The sequence below is a fragment of the Lissotriton vulgaris genome, chromosome 7, assembly GCF_964263255.1.
Source record: "Lissotriton vulgaris chromosome 7, aLisVul1.2, whole genome shotgun sequence".
NCBI lineage: Eukaryota > Metazoa > Chordata > Amphibia > Caudata > Salamandridae > Lissotriton > Lissotriton vulgaris.
Window position 1 is genome coordinate 459,000,687 of NC_141695.1, and position 25,906 is coordinate 459,026,592.

The window sequence follows — 25,906 nt, forward strand, 5'->3', positions numbered from 1 at the left end:
CATTCTTTTTCTGCTTTCCAGTACTTTCCCAAGGTGTCTTTCATGACTCTCCATCAAAATAATTCAAGATTCTCTATCAATGGTAAACTAATAGGGGACGTTTTCAATTTTGGGACTGTAATTTTTCTAAGTATGATTTCCGGGGAATTGCATCTGTTTAGTTATCAAGGGAGTTACTCTGGTTTCTTCTGAGTCGGCTAGTAAAGAACCTAAGACTGACAAAGCTATAATGTTGGTTTTAAAATGATATAAAATTACGACTATTGCAGAATACAGCTGGCAAATGAAAACTGTAAGTAAATAAGCACCTATGTTTCTAAGGCATAATGAGCATTAGAGCCTATTGACATTTATAAACCGTTCACCAACCGCACTGCAGAAGTAGTAGTCCTGTTCCCCAAGACATTTGAAAGCTCAGTTGACAATTGCAAATACATATTAGCACAAACATGACTCCACTGTAATTGAACTGTAGCCTTCGGCCCTCTATGCGCGTACTTTTTAGCTACATGTACACATAATGCTGCTCAGTGAAATGACCTGGAAACATGTCTTATAAATCATCAAATAAAATTAGCTGTATACATTTACTCACTAACTAGACCTCTGAAATCCAGGAAGAGTTGGTGGAAAGCGTCAAAGCAAAGCCTGAACCAAATGATTACCTGGCTTTTCTATAATGGCATCCCTTTCTTCTACTAATTAGGCAAACGATAAGCTTCGTGGTATAAGCCAGGTTTTTTGGTTCATGGCTAAAATTTGAAAGCCTTGTTTTGTTATAATAGTCTGGCGGATTGACCTTGGCTTGATTGTCTTGCTTTGCATCAACACCACTGGGCCCTGTAGTGGTGAAATGCTTCAGAATAAAAAAAATGACTGATTAGGGGTCGGCTGTGAAATGACTCTTGTGTCTCTGAAGAATATAGGTAAAGTTGAAGCCCAGACTTGTTGCTCTCATCACCTGCCCATCACTCAAAGGCTTTAGCATTGTGACTTAGATCAAGTCAGGCAGAAGTATCACACGCCTTCTTCCAATTTGACACATTTTGAGTACATGAAAAGCAGTTTTGACATAATGATTAATAGGCTGTTAGTTTCCTCTATATGTTTAATTGTGGCAAACGGTTTTACTAAGCAATATAATCTTTTTTGCATGTAAATTCCCTTCTTTCACAAAATAAAACTATCAAGTCCTGTGAAAAGTAGCAAGTGTCCAACAAAGCTGGATTTTCAATATCAACCAGTTCCAAGCACAGATTTCTAAGCAATATTGATTGTCTTGAATTGAGTGCTTCAGGGTCCCATTGATCAAATGCATAAGAAAGTAGAACATGGAAATTTAGGAGCTGTTTGCTTTTGTATGTGAGCGTGTATATTGCTTTTATGTGCATGCTCAACTTGTTTGTGCTCTTAACCAGGAGTGGAATGCTACATAGATAGGACTTCTGATACCCAGATTTGAAAGTATGAAACTTGTAGTGGGTGATTAGTACCCTTTCTGAAATACCCTGAAATAGTTCTGGCTGAGCACAGGCCACAGTCCTAGTCGCATCATCTACTTACACATAGTCACCTCCGTTTCAGTAAAAATTACTAGCCATATGCACCTATTGGTTTTTAAAGTACTTAGTCTCTCAGTAGGCAGCAGTGTACAATATTAGGTACTGTGCAGTTCATCTCTAACTTCTCGTCAAAGTTGTAGAAAATGTAGTTTAATCTTTTGTCTAGATCTGTTTGTTGTTGAATTTGCCGTTGTCTACTGCGGGAGGGAGTCTTGCAATAAAGGGATTTACAAAAGGTGAAAAAAGCAAGTTTTTACTTGAAACAAACATGTCATCGATTGACTGGTAAGCAGGACCAGAAAGAAGCAATTAATATCACCCTTTGCTGTGCAACTATAATTTTACCTCCTTTCAATTTTCCATCAGACCGGTGGTACTAAGATTCCGCTTGTGAAGGAGGAACAAATGGAGAGTGATGTGGAGATGTCTCTTGCCTTTTCAGCAAATGATTCTGGTGTTCTGATAACACAGGTAAGAAGAATACGAAAAGACTTCAAAAAACCAAAGCCTCTCTTACTGCGAGTTGTCTTCTTGGCCCACTGGTGTTATTGTGTAATGTTTTTTCAAGGTTTCACATACTGTTACTTCTAAATCCTATTTTAACTGATTCACAACTTTACATTGGTCTAACATGTCTTTTCTTCCCAAAAAAGTGACGAGAGAGCGATTGATATTATCAGTCTATCTCAGAAGTAAAGAGGTAGAGTGATGTCAAGTTGCTAGATAATTGTTTGTGCTGTGCACATCATTTTAATAAGATCAGTGTTTTGTTTATCGTTGTTGCAACAACCCCACTGGCTAAATGAAAAATACATATGAAGACTGGCATTGTGATTTACCTCTTGTTTCCCATTAAACACCAAAGGACAATTGATGCAAACATGTTACATGCCAGCTGTTTTTGTTCCCATTTCGGGAATACATAGGTTTCCTTGATAGTAATTTTTTTTGGCTTGGGTTCTTGTGCAAATCCCAGATGGGCTCTCCACACCACCCGCTGTCTTTAAGATGGGTGTTTTGAACTAAATTATTGCTGGCTTTATAACATCCTTGTTTGTTGAGGTGCTGGCAGGTTCAAGGCATGTGAGCTGTAGAACACATGCTTTGCATACTTCTGCCATCTAGGGTTGGGTCCGGATGTTTGTAAGTTGTTTTTCTTAGAAGTCTTTCCAGTCACGAGGTAGGTGACTCCTCTTTTCGGTGATAGTGGGCATGGGCTCCATTAGTAGATTGTTTTTTTTCTTGCCATTAGGTTTGGACGTAATTTGCTCCACTCCGGTACCCCTCTGTGCCCAATCCTCTTACCCTCAACGGTATTCTTTTTGATCGCGTATTTCCCTTCTCCGCGTATCGTATTTAATACACAAACTATTTCCGATCGGGGAAACTCGTTGAAGGCCGTCTGGTCTACCCGTGTCTGTCTTCCTCGCAGTCGATGGAACGGACTCCATTCAAACTCTGCCCTCGGTGCCACGTGAAGTTCCCGTGCACCTACTTGCACAAAGTGTGCAACCTGTGCTTACCATCAGAGCAGAGCACAATGAACAACACTGCGACATGTGTAAATCTTTCTGCTAAAAAAACGCTCCGCGACCTTTGGGCTCGACCTTGCGACATGCAGAGCCAAAACACCAGCTGTTTCTGGACCTCTCAGAGAAGATTACGGACAGGAAACTGTCTTTGCCTTAGGAGCCACGGAAGAACAAGAAGAGCATATCTCAATCTCCGAGTCCGGCTCTGATGTAGATGAAGACATCCCGCAAGGTCAGCATATCGTGATACAGATCCTCTCTTGCCCCAAAGTCCAACACAAAGAAAAAGGCTCCGGTCCCACCTCTGCCTTTGGGCCATGGTCGGCACTGAACATGTTTCTAAGGAGCCCCGTTTCGATGTCCCGCCTCCAAAACCAGACCCTAAACAAAAAACTACATCAATCCAAAAACAGGATATATTGCGACTAAATTGCCACTCTAACACAAATCTGACTCAGAGGAAGACTATCACATTCCTTTAACCCTTTCGATGCTGATGACGAGCTCAGCTCGTCATGGAAACAGAAAAATGGCAATTTGCAGCACAGGAGGGGGAAAACGCCTAGCAGCCAAGAGGTTAAAGAGGAAACGCGGGGCACTAACTTCTTCTCCTCCTCCTCCATCACATCCTTCCCCGGAAACACAACACTTGTTAATTACCCCTACTAATTCACCACGACCATACACACCTGATGATGAGGATGACTGGGATAGGGCCAATGATCCTGCACCTGCAGACCCCTGGAAGGATTGCAATACAGATTCTCCCACAGGTAACAATCCTGATCTCTACCCTACTAAACCTCCACAATATGACAACTTAGACCCATCGAACTATTAAGCAGAGCTGCTGATTATCACAATTCAATTACATAAAGAATGTCTAGAAGAGGATTTCCTTTTTGAAACACTTAGCAGTTCCCAAAGATCCACTCACACACTCCCCATGCTCAAATGTATGCTAAGACATGTGGATGACATATTTAGGGATCCTCTTCGGGCACGAATTCTCACCCCCAGGATAGACAAAAAGTATAAATCTGCACCGTCTGACCCAGTTTACATGAAGGGCCAGTTACCCTTAGATTTGTTAGTAGTTTTTAATACCCGTAAACGGGCTACATCAGGAGATGCCCCACCTTCCGACAAAGAGTCTAAGTTGATAGACACCGCTAGGAAAAGACTAGCATCCCAAGCTGCAATTTTCTGGTGCATTTCGAGCACCCAACCCCTTTTAGCCAAGTACGATAGGGCACATTGTGACGAAATGTAGCAGTTGCTCCAATACCTGCCTGATGAGCACAAGTCTAAAGCTCAAGACATAGTGCAAGAGGGAAAGCTCATCTCTAACAATTCAAATAGGTGCGGGTTAGATGCAGCTGACACTGTGGCTAGAGCAATTAACACCAGCCTGCTACAAAGAAGGTGTGCATGGTTAAGAATTTCTGTGTTTAAACACGCTGTTTGACAAACACCTTTGGTCTTGTTGTTGACACTTCCTTAGAAAAGATGAAAAAGGACACAGACTTGGCCGAATCTATGGGATCCCTACAGTCCCCTTCTGGCCGCGGTGCTTTACGGTGCTCCTATCGCAGGGGGTCCAAGAATACCTCTTTAGACACTGCCTGTACACCGTACAAAAGCATCAATCAGCCCGTGGAACCAGTCACAGGGTCTCTTAACCGGTTCTAGTCTTGGTAAATGGCTGTACTCCTCGCTCTCTGCAGTGGTGGAACACACAAACCGGTTCCACAGACCATGCTAACAGCAGACGTGTTGCTCACTGGTTCGGGGGGCTCATCTCTAAAATCACACAATTCAAGGCTTGTGGAGTCAAAAGCAAAGAGTTCTCCACATAAATCATCTGGAGCTGCTAGCAGTGTTTCTAGTGCTCAAAGCCTTTTTTAAACTTCACCTTGTAGGCAAAGCTGCTCTAGTTCGCAACAACAACATGACTGCTATGTATTGTATACAAAAACAGGGGGGGGGGGCACACTCTCCCCACCTGTCAAACCTGGCTCATGACATTTGGAAGTGGGCCATTCACCACAAAATCTATCTCCTAGCAGTATACCTCTCAGGAGTAACAAACAGATTGATGACCTTCTCAGAAGACGGAGGCAGCAAATTCACAAGTGGGAACTTCACCCTCAAGTTCTCCTCCCATACTTTGGAGGTTTCCTCAAATAAATCTTTTTGGCACACATCAAAACGCAAACTGTCCAAACTTTGCCTCCAGGTATCCACACCCGCTCTCCCAAGGCAATGCACTATGGGTGAACTGGTCAGGGATATTTACCTTCCCACTCATTCCATTAGTGGTTCATTAACTCAGGCAAACATCCCTCACACTGATTCTAGTAGCTCCCACATGAGCCCGTCCGCCTTGGTTCACGACCCTGTTGGAGCGATCAGTAGTCCTGCATCAAAAACTGCACCTCACATCCAGTCTCCTCACACAAAGCGGTGGAGAAATCGGACACACGGATCCCAAAGAACTCAACCTGGCGATCTGGCTCCTGAAGTCAGAGTTTGGTTATCTTAATCTTGCACCAGACTGTATGAACATTATTCGATAGGCCAGAAGCAGCTAAATGGAAGCGTTTTGTTTCTATTGTAATAATAACCACATCAATCCTCTTGATGCTTCTATACAAAATATAATTTATTTGTTACACTTGCAGCGGTCAGAATTAGCTTATACTTCTATCCCATTACATCTTGCTGCAATAGCTGCGTATTTACGAAATAGGCAACACTTATCACTCTTTAGAGTACTTGTTTTTAAAGCTTTTATAGAGTCCGTTCAGGTTAAAAGAATTGAAGAGTAAAAGAGTTATACCACCAAGACTTCCACCTGCACCAGTGTGAAATCTTAACATGGTCCTAGGGCGATTAATGGGCCCACCGTTTAAACCCATGCATAAATGTGAACTGCAATTTCTCTTGGAAAGTCTCGTTACTCATTGCAATTATTTCACTGAGAAGAGTTGGTGAGCTATCCGCACTAACCATACAAGAACCTTTTTTCCATCTTCACAAAGACAAAGGAGTTCTTCGTAACAACCCTACATTTCTACCTAAAGTAGTTTTTGCCTTTAATATCAACCAATCTGTTGTTACCCGTGTTCTTTCCTCAATTGGATTCAGTAGAAGAACGAGCTCTACACAATTTAGTTGTCAAAAGAGCCCTCTTATACTACATAGAAAGAATAAAGTCAATCTGTAAGACTAAACAACTTTTTGTTGCCTTTGCTCCACCTCACAAGGGCAATCCTATTTCCAAATCCGGTATTGCCTGATGGATTGTTAAATGTATTCAGACTTGTTATGCAAAAGCAAAGAGAACTATAACAATATCCCCTAGAGCGCATTCCACCCGCAAAATAGGCGCTACTAGGGCTCTCTTTGGAATCATTTGCATAGTTGATATTTGTAAGGCTGCAATATGGTCTACATCACACAAATTCACCAAGCACTACTGTGTAGATGTGTTAACAAGACAAACTAATGTAGGCCAGGCAGTACTTGGAACACTCTTTCAGACAACCGCAACAGCTACAGGTTAGCCATCTCTTTGGGATAATACTGCTGTATAGTCTGTGTAAAGCATATGATCTACAGCTCATATGACTCAAATCGATAATGTCACTTACCAATAAGCATCTGTTCTTGGCATGTAAAGCTGTTAATTCGCATGCACCCACCTGCCTCCCCAGGTACCTATACCTGTTGTAGTTTCTCTCTTACTTTATATACATACACATGGACATCTCTATTCCACTCTTAGTAACTCCATTCTCACCCTTTGCGGGAAAACAATCTAACAATGGAGTTGATGCCCATGCGCACTATCACCGAAAAGAGTAGTCACCTACCTAGTGACTGGAAAGACTTCTTCGAAGAAAAACAACTTGCTAAATCCGGACCCAACCCTAGATGGCAGGAGTATGCAAAGCATGGGAATCTACAACTCTACATGCTAAGAGCAGATGCTTACTGGGTAAGTAACCTTATCCTTTTGAGTCTTCCATGTGTTACGATTCGTAGATCTGAAAATGCACATATGTTTTTTAGTTATTCCTAAAAACTACTTTTCAAGAGGGATCACAAGAACCGGTAATATTTTGCCCTAAATATTAATTATTAGTGTTTTGCAATTAGGATCTTATTATTGCCAGATAGGTTTACTATGCTAGCTGTGATGCCTGTAGAGTTGATTTTTTTGCACACCTAGTCTTTACCTATGTGATAACTGGCAAGTGACAACGTGAACGACTCCTTATTTTTTAACAGTGTAAAGTAGAATGTTGTAAAGTGTAGATTTACGCATTCACCCACCCTCCATTCTCGACTGAGTTAATGCTTTCTCTCAGTGTAAAGTGGATAATTGTATACATCATACTGATCCCACAAATTCTGATAACAGAATGTTCGAGGCATGTGCGCTTCAGATCACATGCTGTGCATAGCCCGCCACCTAGTGTTGGGTCTGGTTGTTTGCACTTTGCTTTTGTTCAAAGAAGTCTTTTTCCAGTCACGAGGTAGGTGACTCCTCCTTTCGGTGATAGTGCGCATGGTCATCAACTCCATTGTTAGATTGTATTTTTCCACCATCGGGTTCGGATGTGAATTGCTGCGTTCTGGTTCGGCACAGTTTCTTGGGTTATCTTCGGTCAATTCACTACCCTCAACTGTATTGTTTCTCGATAGCTTTTCCCTGACTCACCCCTTTGGGGTTATGCACATCTTGAACCAATACAGAAGGCAGAATATAGATTTTTACGTTCCCTTTTGTCTGTTCCACAGTCCACACAAACCTTCTCCATACACGCGGAGGTGGGCTTGGATTATGTTATCAATAGGCTTATCATGGCACCTTTAACCTTTTGGTTATAGACGTGGCTTAATAAGGAATTAAAACTTAACCACATGATTATGAACAATGTCATGTCTCTAGACCACCTCAAAAGGGTACCATGGATGGCCTATTTGAAGAAGTCTTTCATAGAACTGGTACGCCCGGAACTCTTTACATCCCCTTCGGGTATTAGGAAACAGGATGTAGACATTGTCAAGAAGCAGTTCATGATTAGGGCAAGAGCGGGTCGTGAGGAAAGGGAACTGCAGAAGCCGGCAGTGAGAAGACATTATCTGTTAGTAAACTCTAATGCACTTGAACCTTACCTTAGTTTTGTTACTAGGCCATTTCACAGGTTTCTTCTGACTAAGTTCAGATTTAACCTGATACATTTTTATTTGGGCAGTTTTAAAACATGGGATAAACCAGAGTTAGCCCCGCCCTGCACCTGTGATAATTTTTCTGTTCAAGATACCTTGCATTTTGTTATGTTTTGTGGTTTGTTTACAGAGATTAGAAAAAAAACATCTATTACCTGTTTTAAGGGAGGCTGGTTTCTCCCAGGTGAGACCAGCTTTGCTTTACCTCCAATCACTGAGTAACATTCGCATCACATTCTGCATGGCAAATTTCTTTGTGGCGGTGGCTAGAACTAAATCACGTAAGACAGCATCGGGCTTTTCCCAAATGAGTTTTATTTTATAAATTTTTACAGCCCAAAAATGTTATCACATGTATTTGATTAGTATGAAACTGTATAATAGATTTTTATCTGTATAAAAATGTTTTTATCTCTTTGTACGATTTTTAAATCGAATAAAGATTTCTTGGCTGGCTGACTGAGCTTTTCCTATTCTTCGCATATCGTTTTGAACCAAGAATCTTTGATCGGAAAACCTGTGGAGGGCCGTTGGGCCTACCGGTGCCAGGCTTGCTAGCAGTCGATGGAACGGACTCAATTCAATCTCTGTCCCGGGTGTCCCGCCAAGTTTCTGCGCATTGACCTGCACGAAGTGTGCAATCTGTTTGTCCCCGTAACACGACAAAGACTGCGACACGTGCTGATCGTTTTGCAGCCAGAATCTTTTCTGGATTCACTATGCTGTGCATTATTCCGCCATCTAGTGGTTGGGTCCAGAATTGTAGTATTTATTTTTTCTCTTTTTTTGTGGCCTGGTGGGCGTCGACATACCACCATTTGGTGTCCTTCTGTGATGATGTGCTTTCTCCGGAAGCTCCCACCTTTGGTGCCATCTTCAGATAATTTTTTTCCACCGTTGTCTGAATCAATATGGAAGGAGCTCCTGAAGTTTGGAGAGAAGAATCGACGAAAAATAACACCACTTTATCGACGTACCAGCCTTCGAGTCGGGGAACAGGATGCAGCAAAGAGAAAAAGACCAAAACTTCGATGCCCTACGGAGAATGTGCATACAGGGGGCTCCCTGTGCATTGTAATGGACAAGACACCATTCAAGTTCTTTTACAATTATCACCACAAGTACACACAGAAGGATCAGCACCCGGTCTGCAACCTATGCCTGCCGCTGGGCCACCGAAGCGAAGATTGCAACGCATGCTTGGCATTCACCCCGAAGACTTTAAGGTTGAGAGCGAGGCAGAGAAGAGCAAATTACAACATGCAGGGTCATGGACCACCTCCGTCGCTTGGAGATCTTGTACTCTCCAGCGAAGAGAACACCGTCGCCGAAGGACCTGAAGGCGAAGAGGAGTGCACGTCCCAATGGTCTAGGTTGAAAACACAGAAGGAGGTAATAGAATCATTGACCCCCAAACAGTCGGCTGAACCATGAAAGAGGGACTCTTAAGTCCTCAAAAGAAGCGTTGGCGTCAAAACAGTTGACGACACCAGGTGCCTCCAAGGACAAACAGTCCGTCAGTTCCTTTGTCAAGGACTCCCAGACAGCTAACACCCTTGAAAAGAACAAAACGCCGAAGACTAGTTTTGAGGACGGTTCGACATCAAAAAAAGAAAGGGTTAAATGAGCTTCAACATCTACGTCGACAAGCTCCAAAAGAAAGGCAGAAAGTCTCTACGCCGAAACACAAGCGTGGGAGTTGAAAAAGAAAAGGCTTGAAGCTGAAATGGCCAGCATCTTGCAACGCAAGAAGGATTTTGGAGAAACAATGCAGCAATTCAAAATTCCGCCAAAAATTTCGAACGACACCGAAAAGGTCGAAGAGTTAGAGCCACCGGCAACACCAGAACCGGTTGAGGAAGAAGAGTACTACTTCGAAGCAGAAGGAGAGGAAGATGACCAATCCTATCACGGTTCGGCGACCTCAGCCACAAGACCTACAGTGGCAAGATATTGACGCCGAAGCATTAGAAGAAGGGATAGACACATACCCCACAAGGTCCACACCACCAGATGACATTGGTATGTACAATCGGGTGATAAAGAAGGCAGCAGACACATATGGAGTGCAATTAGAAGAAGTAAAGCCACAACCATGTTTTCTTCTAGAGACCTTGCTATCTACACAAAGACGGAGTCAATTCCTTCTCATGTACGGGACCAGGGTAAGGAAGCCTTTAAAGAACCGGCTACATGCAAAGCAGTCATACCATGGGATGAGAAAAAATACAAGCACTCCTCAAAGGACCCTATGTACATCAGGGGATCAGTGGCAGCTAACTCCATCATCACTTCCACAGCTAGGAAGAGAGCAAATGTACCCACTAATGTGGGGCCACCACCAGACAAGGAGAGCAAAAGAATGTTCCACCTTTCTTCCCATGAGATTCAAAGTGCAGCAATACAATGGTGCATTGCAAATTCAAATGCTTTATTTAACAGACATGCATACCAACACTTTGAGGAAGTAGGAGAACTACTAAAACACCTGCCAGACCAATTCCAAAGAAGGGCAAGCTACTTAGTGGAAGAAAGGAAGAACATGGCGAGCACATGTTTAAAATCTGCACTAGATGCGGCAGAAACATCTAGCCGACAGATGATGATCGAGGTCACTAAAAGAAGGGACGCCTGGCAGCGAATTTCAGGTTTTAAAACAGAAGTACAAAATAACATTTCAAACTCCCCATTCAAAGGTGAACAATTATTCGGAACAGCTGTGGACGACAAATTAAACCAATTGAAGAAGAAAAATTAAACTTCCACGGAAGCACTACAATTCAGAGGCATGCATAGGGGTGCACCCTCACGGAGGCCAGCAGGCAGAGGTAACCACCAGCCTGTAGCCTCGCATCCAACTTTTCAGCAGGATCACCAAGGAGTAAGCCACGGTCAACAACCGGGCCAGCAACAACAGGGGTGGCAATACCAATGAAGAAAATAGAAACCTTCTCAGGGGTCTCACTGATACCTGGTCCTTTGAAATATAAAATACACATTTATTTACCTCAGATGAGAGACTACATCACACAGTACCCTCAGAAACTAAATGAGGCAGTCTAAGGAGTACAAAAAACTGGGGCCTTATATATGCTTAGGGTTACATAGTCCGCATGGTCCTGGCTCATGTAATCATCCAAAATGCCTATTATGGGCATGCAAGATCTGCTTGCTCAAGAGTTACTTCTCCATAGATCAGTAAAAAATAGCCTGCCAGTTATATAAGAGGAGCTGGTGCATTCTACTAGCTAGGCCCTTCTGAGCATGAGCAAGGCTCCGAAGAAGGAACCAGCACATAGCGAGCACATGGCTAACTAAAATGGCTGCCAAGTACAAACATGGTTTCAGCTCATGCTAACAAATCCCTGCAATCTTTAACAGATGGTCCTTTTAGCATGAGCTAAAGACATTCCTATGATCCAGTAGGAACATGGAAAATATTTGCACATTAATTTTCATAAATTTATCAATATTCTTATTCATTGCTAGGTGGGCATTTTCCATTCTAACCATTTCATTAAGCAGGTCCATATGAGATATAAGCAGGACTACATAGGGAACAGAGCATCTGGTCATAATTAACATACAGATAGTAGGAGAGAATGACTATTATCACAAACAGAAGCATCAGTTCTCTAGTACTGAGCAAATCCTAGAACCATCTAGTAAAAACATTTTAAGGGCCCCTATTCATTTAAGTGACCATTCATTTCAATTTCAGAATAGCCAACAGCACATATCTAATAAAATTATTTTCACTAGGCTAGAACATCAATTTAATACATGCAAGGAAAGGGCAAAGTCACATTTTTCAATTGCTCAGAAAAATGTTTTTAATGCAGAATAAATATAACTAATGCAAATATTAAAGCAACTAAACAGATTGTTACAAAAACAATACTGGCTCCAAGGGACCCGGTGGACCACACAGGGCCATAGGAATTAGAACGAAGAGCTGCAAAGAACTGCTCCTCCTAAAAAATGGGACGACTAAAGGGGTACATTATTGACGAAAAAGAAGAAGTCCTTGGGGAAATTGAAGCCACTGTACAACCAAGCCAGAGGGGAGTTTTCTCCCTGTGTCTGTTTTTGAGCCTCACAGGCAGGCTCTTGTTTCCATGGTGGAGCTGCACAACTCGCAACTCAAAAAATCACGGCCGAGTTTCAAGTAAAATGTTTCTTTCAGGATAGGGCAGACAACCACCAGGGCAAATGCTCTCAGCGATCCTGTCCAGTGTCTCAGATTGAAGTGAAGGATACTGGTACACTGCCTAACAGGCACCAGCGACACAGCACCTGTACCCTAAACTCAAGTCCTTCCCTAACTCCTGTATTGCTCTGCTGGCGCACAGCTCATTCGGTGGGGGCACATATTTGCATCCAGTGTGCTCAGGCACCTTTTGACCAACAAACAAAGGTGCAAACTTGCATTCACTTTAGAACCAGGATTCAGAGGCCTGATGCTAGGATCTCTGAAGCAATCCTTGTTTCAAAAGGAGTCACCTCAAGTAAAGCTTACGTGCGGTTCTGGTCGGTCTGCAACTCTCAGCTGGGCATCAAAAACTTGATCCACAATTTCTCTTCTCTGGTTTGTGACCCAGTCTTTCGCCCAAGACCGTGGCAGGGGTACACAATTCATCCCAGGGCTTCTGTCTTCCCTGAGATCTTAGTTGCCAGCAATGCCTGAGCTGGTTACCTTCACTTTGGCTTCAAGCTGGACTGGTGATGACGCTGACTCCCCAGGCTGAATCTGATGTCCGGGCCCCTCTGGCAATGGTTGTAAGGCAGGAAATATCTATTGATGGACATAACAAAAGGTCTTTAGACAAGGCACAGAAACAAGTCTATCAACAGAGAGGATAGTCTCAGAATACTTCCTAGTCTTGGAACGCCTCATATATTAGCAAGGCACCCAAGAACCACTTCATTTATCTATGGGAGAGTAAATAACAACAGCATGTGAACTATTGGGAAGTATAAAAGGAACTCTTTGGTGATCTGACAAGAGTAATACATCACCCAATTCCAAGCTGCCAAGGAAGTCTGTATTCATTCACTAAATTCTTAGGAAAAGAGAAAAACAACACAGACATACCCTACATCCTTACATTGGTGTATTCGTGTGTACTAATGTGAAAACCCTAAAAAAAAAAAAGAAATGTAATACACTTTTGCTCATAAACTTTACATTATTTGTACAGGACTGCAGACCCTTCTAAAATGATTCTTCTTAATAAAAGCACCTACATTGTACACTTAGGACCATGCTCTCATGTTATAGGAGCAACATGAAAATCTAAAACTGCTAATTTAACAGGAGTTCTTATCTTTAAAATAATATTTCCTTCAAAAATGTTTGCTAAGGATCACAAGGGCACTTTCCCTGCATTCTACATTTCATGATTCAAACTATGCAACATCAGCTCTAATAAGGACTGTCAGTTTATTTACACAGACTAGCTAATAGAAGCTAGCAATGGTCTTGCAAAACTATGTAGCATGAGAATAACATACAATAAGGATGTTATCACCTAAGATTTTAGAACAAAAACTACCCACATCTAGTTCCCCTTAAAGGTCAAATAAGGGAACAACAATCTAGACTACTCATCATGTCATAATTTCAACAATCAGGATGGGTAGTAACATAACATATATACTTATTCATTTTTATTAATGCTAACAATGTTTAAAACAGTATTACTGAATAGCCAATTACATGTTTCATTGCTATTTCACAGACAACTTAGACAGGCAAAAAAAAAATTGAAAAAGAAAGAGAAACATAAATTGTGCCTACCCTTAATTTGTAGAGGAGCCAGCCTTCTTCCCAAATTTTGACAGTAGGAAACCTGAAACAGGTTTCACTTCTGTCAACACTATCAACCCCTAATTGTAGCAAAAGGCATAAACAAAGTTATAAGAGGTACATAGCAAATTTAAGAGAGCTAAAGAACATAAATAATTAACCGCCAATCCCTTTAGCAAGTGTACTAATTAGGGCACATGAAGTCAAACTAAATTTCATTGCCTCAGCTTTTGTACAGTAATCCTCAGACTAGAAGCATTAGTGCTGTATAAAAATATGGCAAAGCTTTCTTCTATTAATCAAAGTTCACATATACCATTCTCGTGTTTGATCATAAGAGTCCATAAAGTGCTTGCTTTTGCCACAAAAAAAGTAAAACTTCTCCTTTTCTTCCCTGTCGTCTTTCTAAAAGTTTCAGAGGTCAAAATGTCAAAGCAAACTTTGCTCTGAGGGTCATGCTAGGCTTCTAAATATAGAACTGCCATGTAACCCTTCCCAGCTGTCCTATTCTGTGTGCAAGGGTTTCCATGCAGCTTTCCCAATTTAAAGTCGCCCTAGAGACAGAAAGCTGGAAAGCACTTATCCCCCTGTTTGTTAGTTTAGAGTTAAGAGAATAACTTCTGCTGGTTTTTTTATACATATTTTCAATTCTAAGCAGTGTGCAGTATACTTTTCTAACAATATAAAAGTCAGCTGTTTGTATTATACCTAAATGTGTGCATTTACTGAAGCCTGAGGCACTTTAAAAGCTGCTCAGAGTGGCAGAATCTGTTTTTTAAATAGTGAATTTTGCCTAATTTCGACTTTTATATTTGGGGCACTCAAAATTAATATCCTATAATTTGTTTGCATAATAGTCATCCTCAGAATGTTCTCTATATATTCCAGAGATTAAGCATCAAAAATATATCCTATATACCCGAGTTTTTTACGCCTGCGCAGAGTGATATTTCATATGCAAATTTCCTCATTATCCAGTATTAGGGTATCTTTCATAGATTCACATGCCTGAATCATTCCCCGTCGTCGAGGCGGGAGTCCCACGGTAAATTATATACAATAGCAGTGCCTAAAAATTTCTTGTAGTAGGCTGGAAAAGCCCAAAGGCCTAACTAGGCCTCAAAACTTAGCAGCCTATCTACATCATTATGTAAAAAGACCTGAAATAGTAGCCTTAGCCAATCAGCTGTCCTCACACTCTAGAACCTTCCCAGCTCAGGCAGTTCTCCTCAGATTTTCACCGCACTTCGTGTGTAAGGGAGTCTCCCTGAGTGCCTACTCCGTTTTTTGATCTTTATTCCTTAAAATGTCTGAAAAGAAGGCTCTTTTCAAAGCTTGTGGGACCTGCTACAAGAAGAGAGTCCATGTGGAGGACCAGCACTCTGACTGTATTTATTGCCTGCACCCTTCACATATTGTGAAGGACTGTAGAATTTGCCGTACCTTCCCTCAGCAAACTATCAGGGATAGGGAGGCAAGGGTTCTTTTGTGGTTGAAGTCTTCTTCCACTGATGAGGACAAAGCCTCTACCTCCAGCAAGAGAGCTAGATCCAAAGAAAGTCCTTCTCCTGAGAGAAAGAAAAAACTTAAAACCTCTCAGAAAGCTTCAGAACCCTCTAAGAGTGCATCGGCTTCTTCAATTGTGAGTACAACCCAGGCTAAGACGGTTTCTCTGATGTCTGTACCTACTACTACTTTGACTTCTGCCTCCTCATCTACTTCTACGGTTACCACTTCAGCTATTACCTCACCGTTGATGTCTGTTAAACCATTGCTGACTAAAACCAAGTTGCCATCGTCGACGTCTCCGTCGACGACGGCTCTGTCGACTAAATCTTCTGCTCCGTCGACGACAACGAAGCCGACATCATCGTCGACGAAGACATCGTCGACAAAGGACTCGTCGTCGTCGAAGTCACCATCGACGGCCTCGTCGACTAAAGACTCGTCGACGAAGACATCGACGGTCTTGTCGACTAAAGACTCGTCGACGAAGACCTCATCGACGGTCCCGACGACGAGGGACTCGTCGACGAAGACACCATCGACGGTCCCGGCGACGAGGGACTCGTCGACGAAGATGCTATCGACAGTCCCGACGACGAAAGGTTCGTCGACGAAGACACCATTGACGACCTCGTCGACGGCAAGATCTTTGTCATTGACAGGACCGTCGACGGAGAATCCTGTAACAGTGGCTTCCGCACTGACATCTGCTGCACGGTTCACCTCCAGCAAAGATACAATACACTCATTTTCAGATGAAAACGTATCAAAGGCAGGATTATTCACATATTTCTCCACTCTTGCCATCGCACATTTTGGAGACATACATGGAAGAGGAGTCAGATGAAGGGGAAGAGGATGACTGTCCTTTTGGGATTGCCCGTCACCCTTCTCAATTAAATATTAAATATCGGGAGGATGATGAGGAGGAAGTCCATGATCATTATACACATGACGTTTATTCCACGCCATATCAGTCATCTCATACTAGACCTTCTCGGTCGGAGGACACTACACATTTACCAACTTCCTTAATACAGGATTTGCAGGCTATGTTGGCGGATTATCGCCAGAGATTTCCATCAAATCAGGTTGCACCCGCTGGGTCACCTGTTCCAGTTGACGTGCCAAGACCTCCGTCACCAAGGGCTTCATTGTCGCCACAGCAAAATACTGCTCCATTTCCTCAAAATGATACGGACGCTTCTTCCAATGATGATGAAGAAAGCAGGGAAGAGGGAGAGTTGCCGGATAAAACACCTGTGGATCCTTGGGAGGATTATGTCATTCCTATGCCTTCTCCACCTGCGCCCCGACCTTCAGATTCTCCACCTGAAGATATTGGCGGTTTCCACAATATTATGCAGAGAGCTGCTAATAGATTTGAATTGGCTGTCACAGTTGAGCAGTCGGACTGCTTTTTACATGACTTTAAAGAGGGATATCGCAGAGTGACCAGGGCTATTCCTATTATTGATTATATATGGAAGGAAGGCCTCAACATAATGAAAACTCCCGCTTCCATTCCTGCAGTCCTTCCAAGGATAGAGAAAAAGTATCGAGCACCATCGGATACTCCAGCTTGTTTAATAGGTCACCCTCGACCCAATTCTGTCGTATCCCAAGCTGCGCAGCAAAAATCCAAAAATCCTTCTGCTCCCATTTCAACGCCACCTGACAAAGAGGGCAGAACTTGATGCAATTGGAAAGAAGTTTTCAGCAAATGCAGCAGCCTCCATTAAAGCTGCTAATTCATTAGCTATCCTGGCTCGTTATGATAGGCAAATGTGGTCCGAGCTCACGGAATATCTTGAGTTGATCCCTGAGGATCATCAGATGGAGGTGCGCAGAATTGTACAAGAGGGTGAAAGGGCGGCCTCAGAAATTATTCATTGCGCCCTGGACATTTCAAACACCAATTTTAGACAATTGGCTGGAGCAGCTGTGCTTCGGCGTCAAGGTTGGCTCAGGGCTACCACCTTCAGGCCTGAGGTCCAAACCAAAATCTTGGACATGGCATTCGATGGCGAATCATTGTTTGGGAAGCACATTGATGACGCTTTACTGGCTATTAAAACTGATACGGATACAGCTAAATCTCTTGGTACCCTGCAATACAAGATCCTTTAGAGGAGCAAGAGGCCGTGGTTACTCCTCCAGAGGCAATTATTCCAACCAACAAAATCGTCAGTATCAATCTACCTACAACAATCCTTACTACCAATCTTCTTACAGGCAGCCTGCCGCTGGTTCTTTCTCTCGGCAAGGAGGGAAACGACGCTCAGGCAATCAAGGGCGAGATTCCAACAAGCGCCAATGAGCTTTGCCGGATGTCAGCCACTCACCTTTCCCTTCCCGTGGGCGCCAAAATCTCTGCCTTTTACCACCAATGGCGGAAGATAACTTCAGATCAGTGGGTCCTGGATTTGGTCAGCAAGGGACACACTCTGGAGTTTTTGCAGAAGCCTCCAACAACGCCGCCCAGGGGTCCCCCTCCCCCTCGTCTTCACTTACTCTTCAAAGAAGCCTTAAAGATGCAACACAAGAATGCAATAGAACGAGTCCCTCCTCAGAAAGGGAGGGGGTTTTATTCTCGCTTCTTCCTCGTGGAGAAAAATTCGGAAGAGTGGCGTCCAATATTGGATTTGCGCAAACTCAACAAATATCTAAAGAAACAGAGTTTATCCAGTATTTGGGTGTCTTTCATAGATTCACATGCCTGAATCATTCCCCGTCGCCGAGACGGGAGCCTCCGGTACATAAAAAAGTAATGTCCTAAGGACATACATAGAGAATATAGGCCGAAGGGCCTCCCCTTATGGGGCCTTTCCACGTCCTTATGTAAAAGGACCGAACTCTCATCGTTAGCCAATCAGCTCCGACCTCCTTCTAGAACCTTCCCGGGAGGAGCCTCCGTCCCTCAGATTTTTCTACCGCACGTTGTGCTAGGGAGTCTCCAACCTGAGCTCTTCAGGTTTCCAAAATTCGAAGTCTCAAACTTCGCCGAAATTCACTTGTACGAAAAGGATTTCATCCTAGCATCGACTAAATGTCGGAATCTAATAAGAAAACTTCGTCCATGGCGGACTCACAGAAGAAAGCCCTCCTAAGGGCCTGCTCCTCCTGCGGCAAGCAGCGGATTCAAGCGGAGGACAAGCACGACCTGTGCATATATTGCCTGTACCCTGACCACGTCACTGACAAGTGTAGGGTGTGTAGAGCCTTCCCAAAGAAGACGGTTAAGGAAAGGGAAACTCGCCTTCGCGAATGGCTCGACAGGCTTAAGGTCCGAGACACTCTGGAATCTTCCGAGGGTAGTGTCTCCGCGACCTCCAAAGTCTCCAAGAAGAGACCCAGGGTGCAGTCCCCTGGAGAGACAGACACTCCTCCTAAGAAGGCGCACAGGAAGCCTTCGGAGGCACGCTCCACCTCCTCCGTGTCTGTTAAGGATGGCCAGAGGTTCAAGAAGCCCGCTACATCTACTAAGCGGACCACCTCAGTCACGACCACTGTGTCGACTACTACGGCCTCATCGCCCTCCGCGGCGACCACGACGACCACCACTGCGTTCTCTGGCGCACCGGTCTCCTCGACCATTCCTCTCAAACCCTCGAAGGCCGCCTCTTCGTCACCTAAGAGGTCTAAATCTTCAGGTACGCCTTCGCCGAAAACACCTCATACCGAAGGCTCGTCACCCAAGACATCGAAGTCAAGTTCGTCTCCTAAACAGTCGAAGTCAAGTTCAAAAACCACACCTTCGACAAAGGCATCTCAAGTCCACGACCCTACCATCGGTAAGGCGGCGAAACCCTTATCCCCACAAAAATTGGTACCATTGACCCTGACGGAGGTGCCCAAATCACCAACACACATGGCGGGAGCGCCATCTTCACGCACGTCGTCGGAAGAGACCCCGGCGCCATCTTGGAAGGAATCGAGATTGGTCGAAGTCTCTATTCACTCGAGTCCTACACCCTCGGTTCGCCCAACGGTGGACTTGGCACCCGAAGAAGAACAAGACACACTACAAAGTGAAGAGTCGGACGAAGAACAGGAGGTTCACGAAGACCACCAGGACGTCCAAGAGATCCGGGACGGAGTGACGTATCAAGGCAGCTCCCTGACCGTAGACACGGTGAAAACCCCGATGATCTGTTTGCCACTGTCTCTGGTCAACGATTTGAAATCCCTGGTGCAGGACTATAAACGAAGGTTCCCGGACGCAGACAGCGGTGCCCAGGTACCGGTCACCCAACCGCAACCGGCGGCCTCGCACCCTTCCGCTCCCCCGGCCCGTCCTCGGAGCCAACTCCGACCGCAGACACAGGCGGAGGACTCATCGGAAAGCGAGGAGGACGACACGGACTTAGAGGAAGGCGAGGTGCAAGACGTCGCCTCGGACCACAGAGACGACGATGCCGATGCTGCGTCATCACACCATTCGTCTGCCCCGGCATCCCCGAGACCGCGCCACTCTGAAGCGGCGGACGTGGGAGGTTTCCACAAACTGGTGGACAGGGCTGCAAGGCGGTTTCACATGACGGTGGAATCCGCGGAAACGGAATGCTTCCTCCATGATTTCAAGGAGCACACACAGAAATCGACCAAGTCTATTCCTCTGATTGACTTTCTATGGGAACAGGGCAAGAAGCTGATGCTCACGCCTGCCTCGGTGCCGGCGGTGGTTCCGCGCCTGGACAAAAAATATAAGGCCCCGAACTCCGCACCTGCCTGCCTGACCGGCCACCCCAAACCGGACTCGGTTGTCACTCAGGCGGCCCAAAAACAATCCCGAAACCCCTCCTCGCCGCTGTCCGCGCCCCCGGACAAGGAAGGAAGGAAGCTGGACACCATAGGCAAGAGGTTCTCCACCACATCCGCCATGTCCATCAAGGTGGCAAACTCCATCGCCCTCCTGGGCCGCTACAACCGCCAGCTGTGGGAAGACATAGCTCCCTACCTGCAAGGCCTGCCGGCCACGGTCCAGGACGAGGTGAAAGCTCTTCTGGCGGAAGGACAAAACTCCGCGGCTGAAATTATCGACTGCGCCATCGACGCAGCAATGACGGGATTCCGCCAGTTGGCCGGGGCTGCCGTGCTCCGCCGCCAGGGCTGGCTGAAGGCGACGTCTTTTCGGCAGGAAGTCCAATCTAAGGTGCTGGATATGCCGTTCGATGGGCAATTCCTCTTTGGGGAGAAGATAGACGAGGCACTCCAGGCCATCAAAAAAGACACCGACACGGCGAGGGCTCTGGGCTCCCTCCAGTCCCGGAACCAATCCTTTCGGGGAGGCCGCTCCAGAGGTCAGTACTCCTACAGAGGTTCCTACCAGAATCGGTCGTCCTATTCCTATGGCAACAGGAACCAACCCCAGCAGAAACAACAGTCCCGACAGTCATCCTATGGGAGATCGTCCTTCAGAGGCAAATCCGCCAAGAAGGGCGCTGGCGGCCGCCAGTGACCACTTACTCCAGCCAGTCCCACCACCGTCTCAATCCTTTCGAATTGGGGGAAAACTGACCCACTTCCTCCACAATTGGCGAAAAATCACTACGGATCGGTGGGTACTACAAATAATTCAATTTGGACATTCCCTCGAACTGGTCAACACCCCTCCCAACACCCCTCCGCTGAAGCGTGCTCACAGACACCTGCACCTCCTTCTCCAGGAAGTCTCTGCCATGTTGGTCAAAGGAGCCATCGAAAAGGTCCCGGACTCCCAGAAAGGGAAGGGTTTTTATTCCCACTTCTTCCTGGTCCAACAGAAAGGGGACAAGTGGAGGCCGATCTTAGACCTCCGGGCGCTCAACGCCTTCCTAAGGAGTCAATCCTTCCGGATGGTCACAATCCAGGAGATCCTAGGAGCACTGGAAAGAGGCGACTCGATGGTCTCCCTGGACTTACAGGACGCCTACTACCATGTCCCCATCCTCGTCAGGCACAGGAAATACCTAAGGTTCGAAATAGCGGGCAGACATTACCAGTTCAAGGTCTTGCCGTTTGGCCTCAAATCTGCCCCACGTATCTTCACAAAGTGCTTGGCGCCCGTGGCTGCCTTCCTGCGACAAAGGGGTCACCAGGTGTTCCCCTACCTGGACGACTGGCTGGTGAAGGCTCCTTCCCCGGAGGACGCGCTGGCTTCCTTCAACGCCTGCAGCGCTCTTTTCCAACAGCTGGGTCTGACGATCAACCTCAAAAAATCATGCACTACTCCGTCAACGAGGATCACCTTCCTGGGGGCAACCCTGGACACGGAGCGTGCGAAGGCTTTTCCCTCAGAGGACAGGATCTGCAAAGTACTGTCTCTGGCCGCGGCGGTGGCCAAGAAGCCTCGCATCAAGGTCCGGACGTTCACCTCCTTGCTAGGGATGATGTCCTCATGCATTCTCCTCGTACCGCACTGCAGGCTCCGCATGCGCCCCCTACAGGAAGCGTTGGCGAGACAATGGAAACAGTGTTCAGGCTCATTCGACGACATTCTCACAATCACGCCGGCCATCATAAAGGCCCTGCTGTGGTGGAGAAACAGGACTCACCTGACGGCCGGATTGCCGTTCCTCCTGCCGCCGGCACCACTGGTCATCACGACCGATGCCTCACTGGAAGGCTGGGGCGCAGTACTGTTAGACCTTCGAGTCAGCGGCAAATGGGACGCCCAGGAGACACAACTACACATCAACCTCCTGGAGCTGAGGGCAGTGTACCTGGCTCTACAGGCCTTCCTGCCACGCATCGGCTCTTCCCCTGTGCTCGTCAAAACAGACAACACCACGACGATGCACTACCTGAACAAACAAGGGGGAACGCGATCTCTCTCTCTCTCACGAGAATCGCAAAAAATCTGGAACTGGTTGGTGGCGCACGGCCTCTCCCTCAAGGCGGAGTACGTTCCAGGGAAGGAGAACACTATCGCGGACGCCCTCAGCAGGCAGACCTCTCTCTCCCACGAATGGGAGCTCAACGGCGACACGGTGGCCCACGTCTTCTCACAATGGGGCACCCCGAGGATAGATCTCTTCGCGACGGCAGAGAACACCAAATGCCGAAGCTACGCAAGCTGGCATCCCCAACGGGGGTCGCTGGGAAATGCTTTTTCCATCGGCTGGTCCAGCGTGTTTGCGTACGCTTTTCCGCCGTTCCCGATGATACCGAGGCTCCTCCGGAAGATGAGGACGGAACCGTGCACGCTGATACTGATTGCTCCGTACTGGCCGAGACAACATTGGTTCTCGGATCTTCTTCGCCTATCCATCAGGCCCCCGATTCACCTGCGACAACTCCCGAACCTCTTGACAATGTCCGGAGGCCAGGTACACCACCCGAACCTCCGTTCGCTCAACTTATCGGCTTGGCTCCTGAGCACCGTGAGTTCGGGGAGCTAGACATACCGCAGGACTGCAGGGAGGTACTGGCCAAAGCGAGAGCGAGCAGCACGACCAAGACCTACTCGCTGAAGTGGAAGAGGTTCTGCGTGTGGTGTTCGGAACAAGACTTACACCCGCTCCGGGTCACCCCAGTCCAGCTGCTACCGTACCTACTGCACCTGGCTCAATCGGGACTGGCTCACGCCTCCATTAAGGTTCATCTGGCTGCGATTTCTAGGTTCACCAGGACCCCATCGGGACCCTCCCTCTGGTCCAGTCGACTGGTAAAGCAATTTCTAAAAGGACTTTACAGATCCTTTCCGAGGCCTCGGAAAGTTCCTCCAACCTGGCAGTTGAACTTGGTGCTAAACCAATTAATGAAACACCCATTCGAGCCCATACACCGGGCATCGCTCAAGCATCTCTCCTGGAAAACGGCTCTCCTGCTAGCCCTGACGTCGGCCAGAAGGGTCAGCGAACTTCAGGCGCTGTCCATTCAGGAACCGTATCTCCAATTCAGGCACGACCGAGTGGTACTCAGGCCCAACCCTAAATTCATTCCTAAAGTGCCGTCAGACTTTCATCTGAACGAACCAATTGTCCTCAAGTCGTTCTTTCCGGACCCTTCCACGGCAGCGGAAAGGGCGCTGCATTCCCTGGACATTAAAAGGTGTCTCAAATTCTACTTGGACAGGACCAAAGACGTCAGGAAGTCTTCTCAACTCTTTGTAGCCTACAGCAACCCGCGCATGGGGTTGCCCTTGACAAAACAGAGCATCTCACGCTGGATTTCTTCAGCGATTGCTTTCTGCCATGATCAGGCCGGACGGCCTTTGACAGACCGAGTGGCTGCCCACTCGACCAGAGCGATGTCAACGTCAGCGGCGCTCTTCGCTGGAGTGACGGTCCTGGACATCTGCCGAGCGGCGACATGGAAGTCCCCGCATACCTTCTCCAGGCACTACTGCCTGGACATCGAACTGCAGAAGGACGCTGCAGTGGGACAAGCGGTGCTGCGCCATCTCTTCCAATAAGGTGAGCCTTACCTCGTCCCGCCATCCAGGTATGCACATTCTTAATGGTTTTCTCTGCTATATGCATGTATATATATTAACATGTTTTCTCTCAGGTTGCCTGTACTTTCTATAGGCCTACTGTATGTGAGAATGTGCCTTACCACTATGCATGTATAACTGCTGGCTACTCTGATTCAGGCATGTGAATCTATGAAAGACACCCAAATACTGGATAAGAAATGCGTTACTTACCTGTAACAGCAGTTATCCAGTATTGGTGTCTTTCATAGATTCACATGCAACCCTCCCGCCTCCCCGGTAAGGACTCACGTACCTCTAGGTCTACATTGCGACACCCTAGCTGGGTGCGTACGAAAATCTGAGGGACGGAGGCTCCTCCCGGGAAGGTTCTAGAAGGAGGTCGGAGCTGATTGGCTAACGATGAGAGTTCGGTCCTTTTACATAAGGACGTGGAAAGGCCCCATAAGGGGAGGCCCTTCGGCCTATATTCTCTATGTATGTCCTTAGGACATTACTTTTTTATGTACCGGAGGCTCCCGTCTCGGCGACGGGGAATGATTCAGGCATGTGAATCTATGAAAGACACCAATACTGGATAACTGCTGTTACAGGTAAGTAACGCATTTCTTCCGCATGGTAACGTTGAAGGATATTCTGAATTCTCAACGAAGGGGACTTTATGGCTTCTCTGGATCTACAAGACGCCTACTTCCACATCCCTATTCACCCGAACCACCGCAAATTCCTAAGGTTTCAAGTGGCCGGCGTCCATTTCCAGTTCAAAGTGCTTCCATTCGGCCTAAAATCGGCCCCCAGAATCTTTACCAAATGCCTGGCTCCAGTGGCAGCAATGTTGGGGTCCCAGGGAATGCAAGTTTTCCCATACCTCGACGACTGGCTGTTAAAAGGTCCAACCAGAAACTTAACAATGGAAGCGGTCAGGAGTACGCTTTCTCTCTTCTCGAATCTAGGACTGACCCTCAATTTGAGGAAATCTCAGCTCCAATCTCGTCAAGAATTGACATTTCTGGGTGCAATCTTGAACACATGCCAGTGCAAAGCATACCTGACACGAGCGACAAAACAAACTCGTAAAACTAGCAAGACCGATATTCGCAAGAAGGTCACTTTCAGTTCGGATATACTCTTCCCTACTAGGGATGTGTTCATCTGCGATCAGCCTCATTCCTATTGCGAGACTCAGAATGAGACCGTTGCAAGAAGGGTTACTTCGTCAGTGGAGGCAAGTCGAGGGATCATTCTACGACCGCATCAAAGTAACTGCCAAAATGAAACACGCTCTTCTTTGGTGGTCAAAGGCACACAACTTGTCGCCGGGCCTCACCTTTCTCCAAGAAATTCCGGAGTTCACCCTGACTACGGACGCATCCATGGAAGGTTGGGGAGGTCACCTTCAGGACCTTCAGATCCAGGGAAGATGGTCTCGTCAGTACCAACAGAAGCACATCAACAGCTTGGAACTAAGGGACATTTCTCTCTCCCTACAAGCCTTCCTGCCAAGGATTGTGAATTCGTCCGTGCTGGTGCGTACGGACAATACCACCAGCATGTTCTACATAAACAAACAGGGAGGAACGAAATCTCTCACCCTGTCACTGGAAGCTCAGGAGATGTGGGAATGGGCCCTGCGTCACGGCATATTCCTCAGAGCAGAGCATGTACAAGGAGTTCGGAACTCTCTAGCAGACAGTCTCAGCAGAACGTTCACAGGCTGTCACGAATGGGAGCTCGAACAACATCCAGTAGAGATGATCTTTCGGCTTTGGGGGATGCCGACGCTGGATTTGTTTGCCACGCAACAAAACAGCGAATGCCTGTTTTATGCCAGCAGGTT

The 25,906-nt window shown here is 46.2% G+C and overlaps 1 protein-coding gene across 2 annotated transcripts in view; it reads left to right on the plus strand.

Annotated features, from left to right (window-relative positions):
- The window catches only part of LOC147701861 (uncharacterized), a 750,024-nt gene that overhangs the window by 108,115 nt on the left and 616,003 nt on the right, over window positions 1–25,906 (plus strand). For both annotated transcript variants that reach the window (XM_086930494.1, XM_086930495.1), the window contains exon 9: window positions 1,929–2,033. In XM_086930494.1, the coding sequence (XP_086786620.1) occupies window positions 1,929–2,033 (105 nt within the window). The remainder of the gene's footprint in view (window positions 1–1,928; window positions 2,034–25,906) is intronic.